This window comes from Cebus imitator, unplaced genomic scaffold (genome assembly GCF_001604975.1).
Source record: "Cebus imitator isolate Cc_AM_T3 unplaced genomic scaffold, Cebus_imitator-1.0 Scaffold233, whole genome shotgun sequence".
Classification (NCBI taxonomy): domain Eukaryota; kingdom Metazoa; phylum Chordata; class Mammalia; order Primates; family Cebidae; genus Cebus; species Cebus imitator.
Genome location: NW_016107548.1, coordinates 3,075,649 through 3,093,863, shown reverse-complemented (window position 1 = coordinate 3,093,863; position 18,215 = coordinate 3,075,649). Strand labels below are relative to the sequence as shown.

Below are 18,215 nucleotides of genomic sequence, written 5' to 3'. Positions count from 1 at the left end.
GAAATTCATACATCTGTCTCACTTTAATAATTCACTAGCCTTATTTTTTTAGTCTGTTTGGTTGGAGATCTGTTCTCCTGAAATTCATACATCTGGATAATCTTTCTAAGAGCTACTTAAAAATTACACTTTCACAAATACTCCTATAGGAAACTCTTATGTATATATTTTTTAATTTAGCCATACATTTTATGAAAGGGGAAAAGACTAATGTTAATTGAATATTTATTAAGATTTTTAATGTCTTAAATGCTTTTCTAGGTGTTTCATTTTAATTATTATTTGATTCTCACAATAACTCAGAGTCAGAGCTATTATTCCAATTTTATAATAAGGAAAATGCAAATCATAAAAAAATGAGCAAATGAGGTAATAATTTGCACAGGGTAAGTGAACAAACCAGAATTAAATTCCATCCTATTTCCAGAGCCTGAACTTTAAATATTTTTTGTAAATACAATGACTCTTCCTTCAAAATGTACATTTGTCCTATTTATAATAGTAATGTAGTAACTCATTGTGGAGAAATTAGAAGAAACATTTTGGTATATTTTCTTTCAGTCTTCTAAATTTTATGTTTTGAAGTTGAATTTATGTATTTTCAGTCGTTCTGCTTTTTTTACGTAGTATCATTTTATATATATACACACATTTTAACATGGCAGATATTCTAAATGAATTTTTTTCTACTATTGGGCATTAATGTTCTTTCTAGTTACAGAGAAGAATACTGCTAAGCAGTTTATCTTTGTGTATAAATCAATGTCAATATCTCTCTTTTCTTAGATAGATTCCTAGAAGGATATCACTTAATCAAAGGGTATGCACTTTCTAAGGGCACTTGATGTGTCAAATGTGTATTTGACAATTGTTGAATTGTCAAATATGCTTGTAAGGTATAAATTAACAAGGTTCAATCTGATTGACTCCAATGTGTGACTTAAGTCAATGTTATACATAAAAATAGCTTCAGCCTCCTTAGAAATTAGCTCTGGGATGACTTTTCATAAAAATAAAATATTTTTGAATGGGATGCAAACTGGAGTAACTCAGTAAAAACACTTTACTAATTCAATTTTGTGTATGCTCATTTTTAATTTAAGTATAGTTAACATAGAATATGGTACTTAGTCCTTGAAATTAGGGACTATCTAGTATAGTCATTGGTTAATTGTCTAGAAATATGCATCTAACTCATGGTCCAATAGGCCTTCCACAAATATAGGCATGGTTTAGTTTCTTGCAATTATGAGAAATGCAACAATTAGTGTTTTCTCTATAAAGCCCTTTATTACAGTCTGCTTTGCAGCGTGTGGGATTTATTTTTTTTAGCCAGTCTTTGTTTCTGTACTGCAATGCTTGCAGTATTCTTGTAATCTGGATAAATATACTGTGTCTATTGGTCACATCAATGGAATTGTACTATTATGATTTGATTTAAGTTTTTTCCCCCTGAACTGCTGTGCACCATCTGAGAAGTAGATGCTAATACATTCTGTGTCTTTGAGATATAGACACACAAAATTAATCATCTTGCAGTGATTATGCATCTATTATTAAATTCCTCTTAATCACTTTGATACTTAAAAAAAAAGTTAACTGGTCATCAACTTAGAAAGCCATTGAACTCTTTATTTCCAAAATTATTTGTAAACAATTTATATTATCAATCTTCTATCCTCTAAATTTTCTGAGGTATAGAGGCACCATTCTGAGACAATAGTGAGATACAGAAGAATAAGAGCATTCCTGATTCCCGAAAAGCACTAGAAGCTGTGACTGGCTTCTTGTGATCTCTAAAATCTAGTTGTAATACAGTATTAGGGATACAGTTAAGTCTTTCATCTCTATACTGATTTGCAGACCTCACGTATAATTTGCATCATAGGTTAAGATCAGATTATACCTTTACTGGTCTTGAATGCAGTGACAATAATAAAGCTAAACACATACTGAATCTTATTTAATTTTATAACTTACAAAAGCTTGAAATTATTTAAAATTTAATTTCTACCTCTTCATAAGGGGTTACATGGGACTAAACCTTTTTAGGTCTTTGGAGTATGAATATTAATGTTTACCAGAATTATTTTAAATATTTTATTTGGTAAGAGTCTTCAAGTGATCCCTCTTAAGTGTGAGAAGTTGTGCACATGCCTTTCTGTGGTTATGAGCAATTTGTACTAACTTGCAAATTACTTTAATAAGAAAGTATAAATCTATTGTGTTTTTATTATGCACAAATATATTAAATGAAATAATGAATAATGCCTAGGAAAACACAACAATAGCAAAGCAAATACTTGTGGCTGCCACCCAGTCATGGCAATCCTTGGTGTTGTGTGTGGTCTCTGATGCCATTGTCCTGTCTTTTTCTTGTCTCTGCTCTCCCATTATGCCATTGGCAAGGAGTTGAGAAGTTAGTCCATTACTTCTCTGACAAAGCGTGGTACAGTACAATTTTGGATTTTTTCCTACCACCCTCCTCATAACCACTTTTTGGTTGTTTTTTTTTTTTTTTTTTCCCAGTTTGCATGATGCATGTCAGAGCCTGCATGAATGTACAGGCATGTTACAGATGGCTCTATTTTCACTTTCCTTTTTATGGTTAAAATGTATTTAATAACAACAATAAATTTGTATGTATCAAGGAAAAAAATTAGGTAAATCTTGTCTGTTATGCAGTAGCATTATTACACTTAGAACATTTCCTGCTTTCTTTGTACACTTTGACATATTTTTACTCAATCAGGAGTTGATGTTTTAGCTGCCATCTTTTGCTAATAACCCTAGAACAAGACTGCTTATGAAAACTGGCATGAATGCTTTTCCGTATGCTAATGCTGTAGGTCTTTGAAGTGTTGTAAAACATTAAAGGTGAACTGTTTTGTTCATTGATGGGTGCTACTTTGCCTTTTTACATGTTCATTATGTTTCCCCCAGTGGGTCACTGTGGAATCACCTCTTTCCAGAAATACTGCTCCACAGTGTGGCTTGAGTTTAGTGTCTGAAAGTTATCCTGTGTAGGCTAGATCATCTAAGAAGGAAATAGGACATTATCCAGGAAAGTTAGTTCCTTAATATTGGTATTGCATCTGCCTGTAGTGTTTTAAAATCTATTAAAATAATCATCTGGTTATATTGCATATTCTGAAAGCCTGTGAACTCATCAGAACTAACCAGATAGCACAGAATGTTAAATTTTAGGGCTGCACTTTAAGAAATTATCTAATGGTCCAAATTCTGGCTTTCATTTGCCAAAATGTTTGAATTTGAACATGTTAACTTTTTTTTTAAACCCCACTCTACTCATTTATAAAAGGAAAAGAACAATATTTTTCACCTTGGGGTCTCATGATAACTAGAGATCATGCATGCAAACTCGAGTTTGGATCTATACCATTGGAAAGAAGGGAACACTGCTCTCTAAGAGGCCAGAGTATAACATTTCTCAGGTATTTATGTAACAGGCATTGTGCTGTCACTGGTTATTATTTGCAGCAATTCCATGAAGTATATATACTGATACTACCCTCATTTTGTAAATTAGGAAATTCCATTTTAGGATAGTGGGATTATATTTACCCACTATCTCACCTATCAGTGGTAGATCTATCAGTGATAGATCTATAAGCGATAAATCCAGGATTCAAACTCAGATCAGTCTGATTCTAACAGCTAAATGATTCAATACTGTGTTGTACTACCTCCTTTGTAGAGCCATTGTAAAGTCCTCTCTAAACTTGTATGTCTTTGCTCTGGTTATTATCTCCAGGAATGCAGTTAAAAATCCTTGACTTCTGTGTCATATCAAATACACTTTATGCAGATTCAAAACATTTAGATAATATTGACATTATTGAACTATGTATTTGAAGCCTAGAAACCTCATATTCTAGTTTATTATTATATTGCCAAAGAACTTGATTTTGTTTTGAAGACCCAGTTACAAAAGAGCTATGGCTTGAACTCATCATTCTTATATCCATAGATGAAATTTATTGAGCACATACTATGTGCTAGGAAGTCCTATGCTAAATGTTTTATATATGTAATCATATTTAATTATTAGAATTAGAAACAGAAAATAGCTGAACGCTTGTTAAGACACTTTTCTCAACCTATTTCTAGTCTTCAGATGGAAAACACTTGGCAACTAAGCTTTTAAAAGGTCATTATGAGAGGTACTTGTGTTTAACATGCAGTCAGTATTTCCTGCTATCCTTCTAAACATGAATCATTAAGCTAACCACACACTTATTTGGAGGGAACAATAGATTTTTCCTATTAGATTTATTTTTCATCAGTGTTTATTTTTTTAAACTAGTTTTTATTTATTAGGTGCTTCATCATTGGCCTAATAAAAAAGTATCATTTTGATAATTCTTGGCCAAATAAGTAATTCTTGAATATACTGCTAATATTCACTTACTCATTTATCTAGCAAATAAGTATTTCATCCCTACTTTGTGCCAAATATTAGAAATACCAACTATAATGAAAAATGGTACATGGTACATGCCTGTAAGGAGCTCCCAGTCTCTCGTTATCTTTGTAAAGCAGCCTAAAGCAGACATTTATGATTATCATTAAAGATGTCTGTGAAGCCTTTGCACAACCAGTAGTGCCTGTTGCTGACATTCTTGACCTTGACACATGGACCTCTTTGAGAATTATCAGAATGGTGTGCTGAAGTTTATGTATCTAACTAAAGTAAGACTTGAAGTTGCTGAGTTCAGTTAGAGGCACTTAGCTCTGTAAGCCTGGGGATAGGTCCTCATTTTGATGCTTCAGTAACCAACCCCTGTACCAGTTTCAGGATTAAAGTTTTACTCATTTGTGACTATAGGGAGTAGTTAAGATATGGGGTCTTTTCTGAAGTCTCCCCAGTAGTGGGGGGATTCCTTTTGCCCTCTAGGTTTCGTGGGCTGCTGAGGCTATTAAATCCATGGATTGGTAGACAGCTCCCCCAGAGGCCTTTTTTGGATACAAGCCAGTACTCATCTTGCCTGTCCCACCTTCAGATTTTTGCTAAATAGCTTACTATATGGCTTTTCTGACAGTTTCATCCCCTCTGGTTACATTCCTCACTAGTTCCACTAGAGTGATCATTCTAAAACACACATTGAATATTGGGATTCCTCTGCTTAAAATTCATCCACATCTCCCATCATCTACAACACAAAGTGAGAGCTACTTAGCCTGACACAAGTCCCTTAGGAGCTGGCCCTTAGCTATGCTTTTGCACTGTCCTTTCAAATTCAGTCTATAATTTGAAGTGACCGGATCATGCCGTTTTCTTTTTTTACCTCTGTGTTTGGCTTGTACTAGCTCATTACACAGAATATTCTTCCCTTCTTGTTTACTTGATGAACTCCTATTCACCCTATTAAAACTCAGGGCAGATTGTTTGCCATTCAGGAATGCCTTCTGTGACCTCTCCAGGCAGGCATGTTTTCTTTTTGTTCCCATATGTTGTTATGCTTGAGACATGGTCTCATCACTCCTTTACCTTATTGTCTCCCTCACTGAGCTCCTGAAACACAGGAACAAAGTTATGTTCAGCTCCAGATGTTATCCCTTCTATTACAGTACATGATACATAATAAACATTTAAAAAATGGGCTGGGTGCGGTGGCCCACGCCTGTAATCCCAGCATTTTGGGAGGCCGAGGCAAGTGGATCATGAGGTCAGGAGATTGAGACCATCCTGGCCAACATGGTAAAACCCCATTTTAACTAAAAATAAAAAAAATTAGCCAGGCATAGTGGTGCAGACCTGTAGTCCTGGCTACTCAGGAGGCTGAGGCTGAGGAATACTTGAACCTGGGAGGCAGAGGTTGCAGTGAGCCAAGATCACGCCACTGCTCTCCAGCCTGGCAACAGAGTAAGACTCCAACTCAAAAAAAAAAAAAAAGGTTTATAGTCTTTTATATTCATTCCTATTTGTCTTATCATTTAAGAGGATGAGGGATCTTTCTTTTTATATTTACATTCTAAAAATGTCTGAAGGTGTCTTTTTAATGGCCATAGAAACAGTAGTGGATATGGGCAAGATGAATTAACATCTTGCATTTATATTAAAACAGTTGATTGTTTAGAATTTGGGGAAACTGTAGCAATAAGCCATCAGAACACATCTCTGCTTTGCTTGTTAGTGGTTAAGAGGTAGCTTGTTCAACTTGCTGGTAAGTGTAATTAGCGTCAATCCAGCCCTTAGTGGTTGACCACTTCCATGTAGTCTTCCACATATGAGGAGCAAGTTGTTTCCTTGTTCCTCACATTATATAGGTGTTTCTTAGTCCTCATGAAGTAGATTTTTTGTTTTACAGTAGTGGAACTGATTTTCCAAACTATAGTTACCAAATAAATAAGACATTGATTTTGTAATACGGAAATTATATCATGCCACCAAAATTAATTTTTAATAAAAATACAAAATTTATATTATTTAGCATATGGAAACCACTGATTTAAAGTAATTAATTAGTAGTGTAGATGTCTAACTAGTAGGTTAGACATTTATTTATATAACTGTTAGATTCCTCTCAGTTGACTCAACATTTTATTATTCTTTAAAAACTGTTTTCTAATTCATTAATATTTGATAGGAAGTTTTATTGCATTTAATACAAGTAGCATGTGTTTTTGACTCTGCTCTATTTCCATTTATTTCTCTAAGCAGTGGTCAGTTGGGTACTATGAGTAATCAAAACAGTATAAGTGGTGAGTACAAAATAGTACAAATTTATATAGCTCACAGTGGCCCTTACCTGGGCATTTCTGGAAGTTGGTTGTCTGAATAACCAGTTAATTACCTGTCTTAACTGAAAAATCATCTCTTTTTATGCTTTCCACTGATAGCACATTTATACCTTTTTTGTTACTGGCAATAGACATATTACAATAAAGTCCATTTTTAAATTATCATTGATGTTTTCAAAAGTCTCAAATTGCTTTCAGATTTTTAACTTGGAACTAGAATATCTTAACATGTTTGAAGGTGAAAAGGGAAAACAAATCCCAGTTCAACCAGTTGATGGTGCCTCCTTCCTGATTACTTTTTTACTTTTTATTCCCTTTGGTAGATTTTGGTTTGCTTAATATGGCCTTGGCACTATTTTTTCACTAATCTTTCAAGGTTTTTGATCACTTTGCCGTAGTCATTTTTATGTAGAGAACACCAGGGATAATCTGTTAATTGTGTGGTGATTTTAGTATCTTCCGTTTTGCGGGACAGTCTATTCATTTTTGTGCTGATGTACTGTCAAAATACCCAGTGACTTTAAAGTCTGAGATATTTAGCTTGAGACAGCAATTGAGTTGGCTTGTTTCAAACATTCTGCAATGTGATTTGATGTGACATGTTTCAAATTTTGAATAGCCACTGGCTTCATTTTTTTTTAATAGCAAGTCAGCCATGTACCATCATAGCTAACCATCCTCCATGAGTTGATGAGCCTTGCCCTCAGTCACTCCCAATCCAGCCATAATCTAATTGCTGGCTGCTGATCCTGGGCAGCCATTGTCCAGTGTTGGTCAGGGAGGTGAAAGAAGTGAAAAAGCACAAATGATGCAGTATAAATAGATCCACCCCTTCTAATGGGGAAATTATCGATACTGTGTAGATTTATTTGTAGATTAGCAAATAAAAAAAGTCACTAGTGAGAAATAGTTCTTTGAAATTCACGTTGAAAGCCTTTTGCCAAACTCTTTGACTTGTAGCCCACACTATTTAGAGAAAGACAGAAAGAGAGAGTGAGAGAGAGAGTGTGTGTGGGGGGGGGTAAGGGGAGAGGGTGAGAGGGAGAGAGAGGTAGGGGGAAGAGAAATTGAGAGAGAGATTATGTATTTGTAGCAAATACTCCTGTATTCAGGACAGGCCCAGTAGGCCCTGCCCCATATATTTTAACTCTTTGGGCCATTGAAACATAACTTTGAGATTTGTATTTTTTACTGGATACCCCAAAATCGTGGAAATTGCACTGTTCCTCTATTTTTTTTTTTTTTTTTGAAACCACTACACAATGAGCTTCAGGGAATTACATGTGAGGCATATAGACCATAAGAATTTTCTCATCATAGGCTTCTGTGTTTTAGTTCCAGTTAGAGGCAACTTCAAATTTGCTTTACTCTGAGCCATCATTTAAAAGGCCGATTATTCTAAATTTAAGTAAATGAATGTTTACTTTTAGTCAGAGTAGATCTGTTTTTTCATATGTCAGCCATAATAGCAGTGAGACAGAACAAATAAACTCTGAAACATTTTATTTGGAAACTTTTCAAAACAAGAATATTAAAAGTAGGTTAGCATTAGCTAAATGGATTAACCTATATTTGTTAAATAAATAGAATTTCACATAAACTGAGAATATAGTATTCTAAATATTGTCTATCTGCTGGTGCTTTTCATTCTTGACAGAAATACAACATTTATTAACGTGGTGTACAACTTTTTTTTTAAAGTTTAATATGAGTAATATTCTGAAGGTCACAGTTAACATCTGAATGCTTTGTAGAGGTTAAACCAAAAACTGTGGAATCATTCTGCCAAGCTCTAAGGTTTAAAATACCCAATGAATCTATTATGGTAGGAATTTTTCTATAATAAATTAGTACTTTAATGTTTTTTTCTCATTTAATTTTGGATCTTGTTCAGTGTTTACTGCCTGTATCATTTTTGTTTGCATTATCACTCTCGTTTGTGTCTAATTTGCTTGAATATTGCAGTTCATTTTTTAATTAAAAGAAACTCCACGTTTTCCATATTAAAGCCATAATAAGTACCAACACAGCTTAATTGGTATTTATATTAAATCTGGGTGAAATTTCTAAGATAACTTGTTGCTAATGTTGTTTTTAATTTTAACAGCCTCAAGTACTACAGCCTTCCAGCAGCCTTCCCAGACCCACAGACCACACCCAGGGAAAACTAATAAAGCCGCAACATATCGAGGCCCACAGTGAATCCTCAATCCAAGACACGCATCAGGGCATTGCACATCTGGAAGAAAGCTTTACACACATCTCGCAACAAGAAAGCAACTATGGTTCGGAAGACCAGTCTTTTTCATCAAGTCCACAATTAATGGATGTGGCTAAGAGTACACCTGAAGCAAACTTAAACATGACTGTAAATGCTCAAGAGCCTTATCATTTGGCAAATAATCAAATTAGTGACATGCAGTTTATGCCCACTTCTCTTCAGACACCTCCCCAGTCAAGTACGGTAGACCAGGCTAAGAGAGTTGGAAGAAATCAGTCTCCATCAGTAGGCTGTATGTCTCAGCCCAAGTCCTTGCAGCTTTTAAAACCATCCATATTGAGTTCTTTGGTACCGCCTCCAGTTTCCGAAACATCTCCAAGTAGGACTCCCACTTGTAAAAAGTCACCAATAATCACAACATGTAATTCAGCAAAACTTCAGCCAACATCTAGTCAAACAAATCTTTCAAATAATCAGAATTTGAAAGCATCTAAGCTCCGCCCCCCCTCAGGCTCTTTCAAACAAAAACAAACAAACAACCCCCAACTAGAGCCTCAAAGTTTCCAGGCCAAGACAAGCATCCCAAGGCCACTAACGCAGCGAAAAGAAATCATGCAGAATCCAAATGGCAATTTGCATTCTGGGGATTGTTTGGCCTCTAGTCGATATTCTCGTCTTCCTAAACCAAAGATACATTAAGTACATAGCCATCACCTGCCAATTTGTTCCTTAAAAACAATCTGTTCTGTAATAGCTTTATGTGCAGCTTGCTACCGTGGTGGAGGTTCCATTTAAAGCCTGCAAATCTTAAATTAAAATGTAGAAGCTTCTAGTAGTTTGGCTCTTCCATTTGATATCCTGGTTGAAGTACATGCCATTTGAGCATAATTATCTCAGGTAAACACAAAGGTTTGCTTACCCATTTCAGAGGCCTGCCAAAGGCCCCAATCATGTTATCCATCCCTCCCCATGTCAGAAAATTCATATTTTACTGAGCAGGCAAGAAGTGTGCTTTGCTGGTTTAGTCCTGTTAAGGTCTATATTTATTGTGGTTTTCAGAACCTCACCCCTTTTCACTTGTCTCTCCTGTGAATATGGCTACTATTTTAACTAAAGATATGGTGATAATGAAAGATGATAATCATCTGTAAGCAGAGTTCTGGCCAGTGTTTTGTATATTTAAAAGGTCTATGCAAAAGCTTTGTGATGAATAAAGGAGATTAGGCTTTTAATGGAAAGTCTATGTAAGTTTCGTTTTTCCTTGCCAGGGTCAGCAAGCTAATATTACTATTTATTCATTTCCCAGACAGATTTCCCAGGCTGAAAATGCTTCTTATTACATATAAATCAGTTATATATTGCTTTACATCTTGTTTTACAAACACATGCACATGTACATGCACAAACACACATGCACATATACACACACATACCATTTATGTTTGTATTTGTTACTGGGTAAATTTAGGAGAGCTTGAGATACATCTTGAAACCTGTATCTAAAGATGTATTCATTTGTAACTTATGTTGGTGCTAGAGTTTTGCTGGTAATTCAGTTTTGAACCCTATAGGCTTATGGATCCATGATAGCCATTTTAAGTTTCCATAGCATATATTTTAAATTATGTCTTTAATTGTAATATTTATATTTATTGATTTTCTGCTACTATCTGAAGACTGAAATAATGGACTTGAAACATTTGCACAAAACTTTGATGGCATATAAATATCCCATATATAGGGATTTTAAACTATTTTCTATAGCAAAACAAGTTAAAATATTTTGAGAAAAATAACACATTTCAGACTATCTTGAGAAAGCTGGAGTTCATAATACTTTGTTCCCTTCTGAATTTCCTAGGTTTCCCTTTTTTGTGGTTTTTCGTTTTTTGTTTGTTTTTTGAGACGGAGTTTTGCTCCATTACCTAGACTGGAGTGCAGTGGCACAATCTCGGCTCACCGCAACCTCTGCCTCACAGGTTCAAGCAATTCTCCTGCCTCAGCCTCCTGAGTAGCTGGGACTGCAAAGCATGCACCACCACGCCTGGCTAGTTTTTTTGTATTTTTAGTAGAGATGGGATTTCACCTTGTTGCTGATCTTGAACTCCTGACCTTAGATGATCTACTTGCCTCATCTGTGGTATATTTTGAAAGACAATTTTTTGAAGGTAGATTTGGGAAGAAAACAGAATTGAAAATGGGAAATTTTGTTTTATTAAAAAGGCACTGGAAGGTATTTCAAAGACAGCATTCTTATGTATTTTAATGTTCTGTAGAAGGTAGGTGTGGAACCTCCATGCGACCACGTGCACAAACCTAATCATGCTTTGGCCACTTGTCAGTTCAGTAAACCTGCCTTCCTCTTCTCCCAAATCATGTCATCTTTAGGTTGTTCACCTGCAGCTGCTTTAAATGAATTAATATCTTTCAGATAGGTAACCTTACAAGGTGAAGGTTTGTTTTGAACAGCTGACCAAAAATGTATCAAACAGGATTACGGCCAAAAAGTCACTGAAATTTTCTAGAGATTCCTTTAAAAGATGTATGTTGATGAAATTGCCCCTTTAGAAGAAAAGCAACAGCAAGTCTTTTAGTAGAAATTTGAAAGAAGTGTTTGCTACTGTTTTGACCCATTATTCCCTTGCCTATATTAGATGAATTTGCCACTCACTGGATGGAAACCATTCTTGGATTTGGTAACAGGTGAGCAAAACAAATCTGTTATTATACACTCGTTCCAAATGTTGTTTACATAGTCCAGATACTGTTAGAGTCAGGCAAATCAGCAAAGCACTTGTTCATTGAGATGACCCATAATGGGCTGCAGTTGTAAGTGGGTATACATGGTCTATCTTTTTGAAGGAGAAAGAAAACCGTTCTCACATATTGCAAATACATGAATCATACTATATTTCCCTAAAGTAAAATGTACCAGACTTAGTGGTTTTTGTTTATGTAGAATTTGGTTTAGACCCTTATGAAACATTATTTACGAGTTGGCCTTATCCGTAAGGGAAAAGTCCTAAATTTTTAACCCCCTAGTCTGAGGGAAATGTCTTTGTTGTCCATTACATAAAAATGTTGACTCCAGTAATTTGTTTTTCTCCATTTTTTCTTCCATGTATTTACTCCATTTTTCTCTATTTTTTCCTTCCCTGATGGATTTGCAGAAATGTTAACCAATTAGCTCTACTTCTTTGTACCTTTGTTGAGTCTTAATCTTTTAGAAGATAGGCTCATCAGTATATTTGTGAAGCATAATATAGTAAGAGAAAACAAATCTAGGATGCTTGCATGACATAAAGTATTTGCCTGCAGTTTTCCTTAAAAACTGCAAGAATATCATGCTTGTCTGCTCCTTAGTAAATGTTAAGTCCAAAATGGAAGTGAGGATATAACTTTACTGAATAATCAAAGATCATCTTAGATTTGGCTTGATCTGTGTTTATTATTTCTATTAATGTAAATCAACCCTGTGCCAAATCCTCCTCCACAGGAACTCAAAACCATTTATTGTCTTAGTTCTAGTGAAATCAGTGAAGGTAGTTACATTGTATGCATTCTAAGTCCCGAGGAAGAAATTTTATGGAGTCGGTTAAGTTTCACATTTGTGAAAGAGGAAGTTAGTAGAGTATGTAGAATTAGATATTTGGCTATTAATGGGATGCATATCAAATTTTTAAAAGACGAGTTTGGCTTAAGGAGTTTATTGGTACAGGTGCAGATGATTTTAAGGCATTAAACAAAGGATTATAGAGTTATGTCATTTAGACTGTTTCTAATAATGGAGACCATCTAGATTTTTTTTTTTTGGAGTCTCATTTTTATTTGTGCAATATTTTCAGGCATATAGGCTACTGTTCATTGTATTTATATAGATATTAGGGAATTTACTAAGTACTTTAACAAGTAAAAATCTGAATATGAAAGAAAATATCAGATTTGCACTTTAAATGAGCTTAATTGCTTGAAGTTGTGCCTGAAATATCGAAATGCCTCCTATTGGGTGTGGCTTTGTTCATTGAAATAAATTAGTAATTGTTGCTGTTTGAAGATATCAGTACAGCTGTTCACAGAAATATATTCCCAGCATGTCACTTTTCCCATTAAAGCACTAAGTTTTCATTGAATGTTCCATTGTCCCAATAAGTATTTTACTTACTTTTTCTCAGTGCATCACAGAGCGTGACCCTTCTACAGCTGTCACTTCCAAATGTTCCCGTAGCATAAATGGTGTTACAGACACTGAGGTGCACCCTTGGCTTCTGAGCAGGGTTGTCATACTGGTTTCCTGGCCTCCAGGGCACTGGGGATGTACTTTGAAATCACCAAATAGGCTTGCAATTAAGATCAATAGGACTGCAGCACCATTTCAGTTTACTTTCCATCTTACACAGTAGTTTTTGTGTTTTTAAATTAGTTTGGCTATATTTCCTGTATTTAGGAAACATTGGTTATGTTTGCATGCTTATGCACACATTTGAAAATTAATTATAGATGTGATACCTGGTGTTCTTCCTTGGAGATGATGGCCTTGTTACTTTTTAAATTCTGATGCTTGAATTCTATTTTCTAATGATCTTTCACATCTCCCTTTAAGTTTTTTGCTGCAGCAATTTGAAAGAATTCTTTTGGATAAATGATCCTGATGGTGGGCGCCAATCTACAGCTATGTCATTAACTGAAGATATATGTTTTAATCTTGTTGGTAATAAGCTTACCCACTTTCTCCTTGCTAAAGCATTTACTTAACAAAATAATACTGACCCTAAGAACTTAAGGTCTCTAAGTCATTACTAACAAAGAGCAAAAATAATGTCTGCAGTACTGTTTTTCCCATTGATTTTAAAAGTCAGTTCACAGTACAAACTGTATATTAGAATTTGCCTGTAAAATGAATTCTAAAAAACAGATGTAAAGTCTCTCCTGAAAATGTTGGCATAGTAAATAAAGTTCATAATTATAAAAGTTCTCTTGTCTTTCTCAACATTGACTCCCGTGTTTACTTTTTCTTTGGTATCTTTTTTCCCACAAAGATCTAAGATACTGTTCATTTGCTTATTTTTTTATTTTTATTTTTTTACCAATTCCGATACTTTATTTTACATGCTGCCTTCTTCACACACATCCTCACACCCCAAGCCCTGATTGAGTAGGAGTTGATTAGTATTTTGTTGTTGTGTCTTCATAGATTCGCTAATTTAACTAGTACTTCAGTTTCCATTGTGATAAAATATCTTATCTTAGAATATTTGGATAATGGTTAATGGATATTTAAAGAAACATTAACACCTTGGATTTAGAATGCTGTACAAGGAAGAAAACTTGTAATTTTAATTATTTTGTTTTATTGTTTTTAAGCAGTATATGTACAAAATAGCTTGAGACAAAAAAATTTCACTAATTAAAAAAATAGTGAAATTTTACATAATTTTTAGGAACGAAAGGAATAAGGAATATATCGTTTTTCAGTTTTCTCGTTTAGTCACGTGATAGTTATGAGAGATAATAAGCTACAAAAAAGTTGATGCAGTGATCTGTTATTAATCCAAAATGGTTACATGAATTCTGGAAAAGGAGGGAAATTTTATTAATAATAAGTTTGAGGGCCGGGCGCGGTGGCTCACGCCTGTAATCCCAGCACTTTGGGAGGCCGAGGCGGGTGGATCACGAGGTCAAGAGATCGAGACCATCCTGGTCAACATGGTTAAACCCCGTCTCTACTAAAACTACAAAAAATTAGCTGGGCATAGTGGCGCGTGTCTGTAGTCCCAGCTACTCAGGAGGCTGAGGCAGGAGAATTGCCTGAACCCAGGAGGCGGAGGTTGCGGTGAGCCGAGATCAGGCCATTGCACTCCAGCCTGGGTAGCAAGAGCGAAACTCCGTCTCAAAAATAATAATAATAATAATAAGTTTGATAATGGCATTTGTAACCTCTTAACACACCGGTATGCACTTTAAGGCCATCTGAGTTGTTAGTGTTGCAGAATTTTGCTCCTTAGGTCAGCTAAATCTGGGTTCTTGTGTCAGGACCAGGAAAATTTAGGCACTCAGACATATTGAATTGTGTGGGGAATGGAATTTATTGGGCAAAAAGGAAAAAATAAAATTTCAGCAAAACGATGGGGGGGATCCTGCTAAGAGATTCCCACCTCACAGATTGATCCCAAGCCAACACACCTGGGAGCCAAAGAGTCCAGGCTCTTTCCTCCTGCCCAACGTGTGAAATTCCCATGGCTCCACCCAGTTCTCCCAGTGCACAGGCCGGTTGAAGAGTCCCCCATATCTGCCTTCTGCATCTATCATTAGCAAATACTTCCTTATACTAAAAAATGTCCCTTTTAATTTTTTCATGAAGTGTAGCAGTTTCAGATTTTTCATTCATGCTGTTAATTGCACATTTTCTGTTCTGAAAATATTTTGTCCTACAGAAAAGACAATTAAGCGGGAGTTAAAGAATTGACTTCTTTCTTCTTGTGTTAACTTGGTTTAAGTAAGTTTGGTGGGATGTCTTAACCTGTGTTACTCTCTGTGCTGGCTGCTGGGTGTACAAAGGTAACAATGATACAGGTTCCACCTCATGGAGCTTAGGAACCCTAAGGGATTTTTAACATCATCCCATCCGCTGCAGTGCTGAGCCCTTCCCTTGCATTCCCTGTTTATTATCTTCCTTTGAACCTACCAGTCTCCTTTGACATTTCCTCTTCAGTTTTATTTCATTCTGGGCTTTAGCTCCCTTGCAGTATTCTCATCTTGGATTCTATATTATGTTTATTCTTGTTTGGTTGCATGCCTTCATTTCCCACGAAAACCTAGCTTTTTATTATTTTATTAAAGAATAAACTGCCTCGTTAGCCACATAAGATATTAAATACTCTGCTTTCTACCTTAGGTTCTTAGAATTTAATTTTGAGGCCTTTCAACTATCCTAAGGCCACTGTCCCTTTTAGAACCTCAAAGCATAAGATCTCCCTTTCTGAAGTCTACCTTTAACATTCAAATTCATGTCCAGGCTTTTCCTTCCCTCCCATTCTCTTGGATAGATCAAATCTAATAGGTTCTACTTGACATTTTCAGTTTCTCTCTATTTAAATTTTTCTTTTTAATTGTTATGAATACATAATATACATATTTATGAAATACCTGTATTATTTTGATACAAGCATATACTGTAATAAATCTGTGTAATTGAGATACCCATTACCTCAAACATTTATCATTTCTTTGTGCTAGGAATATTTGAACTACTTTTCTGGTTATTTTGAAATATACAGTAAATTATTAACTATAGTCACTGTACTGTGCTGCTGAACACTAGGCCTTATTCCTTCTAACTGTATTTTTATACCCATTAACTATCTCCTCTTTATCCCCACCTCCCCATCAACCTTTCCAGCCTTTGGTAACCACTATTATACTCTCTACCTCTGTAAGATCATTTCTTTTTTATCTTCCACGAGTGAGAATGTGCAACGTTTTTCTTCCTGTGCGTGGCTTATTTCACATAACATAATGACCTCCAGTTTCATTCCTTTTGTTGATGGTATCCTACCATTTCTTGCCAAGGAGTCGCTAAGGAGGAATCTAAGTCATCCAGAGGAGCCTTTTCCTCATTGATTAATCCTCTCACCCCGCCCCCATCCATATACACAGCCCTCAAATTAGCATCTTTTCTGTGCAAAAATCAGAGAGGAAGATACAATTCCTCACAGTCACTTCTCTGCTCAACCTTAAAAATGGTATTACTGTTTTCCAGATCTCAAAACAATCATTAATCCTCACACAAATTCATTCAGACATCCATTTTGAGTATGAATAATCCTCTGGTAATATTTTAAGTGATTACAGAACAAATCCTTTCTGTAGCAAAAGTATATCTCAAATGTCAGTCTACTAAAGTGAAAGGTAACTATTCCCCACAAGAAACATGGTTGAAATGCCCATTTTGTGCACAGCCCTGGTTTCGATCTTGTGGCAGGAGATGGGTAAGACAGAGGCCCTGCAATTGAGGAGATCAAATTGCAACACAAGAGGGATCCCAAACAGCACTGTAAGAGAGCCAGGGGGCAGGAAGGAGACATTTGAGACCACAGGTGAACTTGCTTCCAAAACCATTCTTCCTTGACAAATGTTCATGTGTGTTCAGATTTCTTTTTAATCACAGCTAAATAAAAATTAGGCCACTATCATATAATCTGTAGAGGTAATGATAAATTCAACCAGGGACCTATTTTCTTTTATTTTTAAAATTTTATTTTGAAACAGAGTCTCACTCTGTCAGCCAGGCTGGAGTGCAGTGGTATGATCTTGGCTCACTGCAACCCCTGCTCCCGGGTTCAAGTGATTCTCCTGCCTCAGCCTCCTGAGTAGCTGGGATTACGGATGCGCGCCACCACGCCCAGCTAATTGTATTTTTAGTAGAGACGGGGTTTCACCATGTTGGCCAGGCTGCTCTAACCCGAGACCTTTTTAAGCACGTATCCACGTTCAGAATACTTCTGAATTATCAGGAATTTAGAAAATTTTCACAAGTTTTAGCTGAGGTTTTACATTTATAGTAAGTCAAATGCAAATGTGAATTGCAATGAAAAACAAAATAGTATCTGTGATGGGTTGTTAATGGAAGTGGTTTCTTAAATTGTGTTCCAGAGTGATACTGAGATGCAAACACAGACACTCTATAAACTCCCTGCTGCCAGAGGCTGCCTCCACCAGGTTCAAAGATTCAGGACTAGACAGAGCTCACAGGAGGTGTTTGGGAAAGACTGCTGGCCAGACCTGGGCACTCGGAACCCTGGTCATTGTTCTGACTGCTATCCTTCTAAAGAGAATTTCAGCTGAGGGAAGGGAAGCAGAGCACACAGTTGTTTCCTGCCTTTCAGAGCTCCTTAAGAATTCAAGGAGAAAGCAAGGGAGACCATGGACCTGGAATTGTTTGTGAATATTACAAGAAGCATTATTTAAGTCAAAGAACAAATCAACCACAGAAGTACAAAGGGCCAATATCACAGAACAAATTAACGATTTTGGCTGTTAGTCAAAGAGATGCAAAACAGAGTGACATGCTGCTTATGTACCTTTATGTGCAAATAACTTTAAAAGAGTGGCACATTGAGAAATAAATGACGCCGGGTGCGGTGGCTCAAGCCTGTAATCCCAGCACTTTGGGAGGCCGAGGCGGGTGGATCACGAGGTCAAGAGATCGAGACCATCCTGGTCAACATGGTGA

The 18,215-nt window shown here is 35.9% G+C and overlaps 1 protein-coding gene across 1 annotated transcript in view; it reads left to right on the top strand.

Moving 5' to 3' along the window:
* The window catches only part of CCSER2 (coiled-coil serine rich protein 2), a 176,871-nt gene extending 162,914 nt beyond the window's left edge, over positions 1-13,957 (top strand). The window contains 1 exon segment of the mRNA XM_017497599.2: positions 8,873-13,957. Coding sequence (XP_017353088.1) covers positions 8,873-9,685 — 813 coding nt within the window. The 3' untranslated portion in view covers positions 9,686-13,957.
* Positions 13,958-18,215: the final 4,258 nt, after the last annotated feature.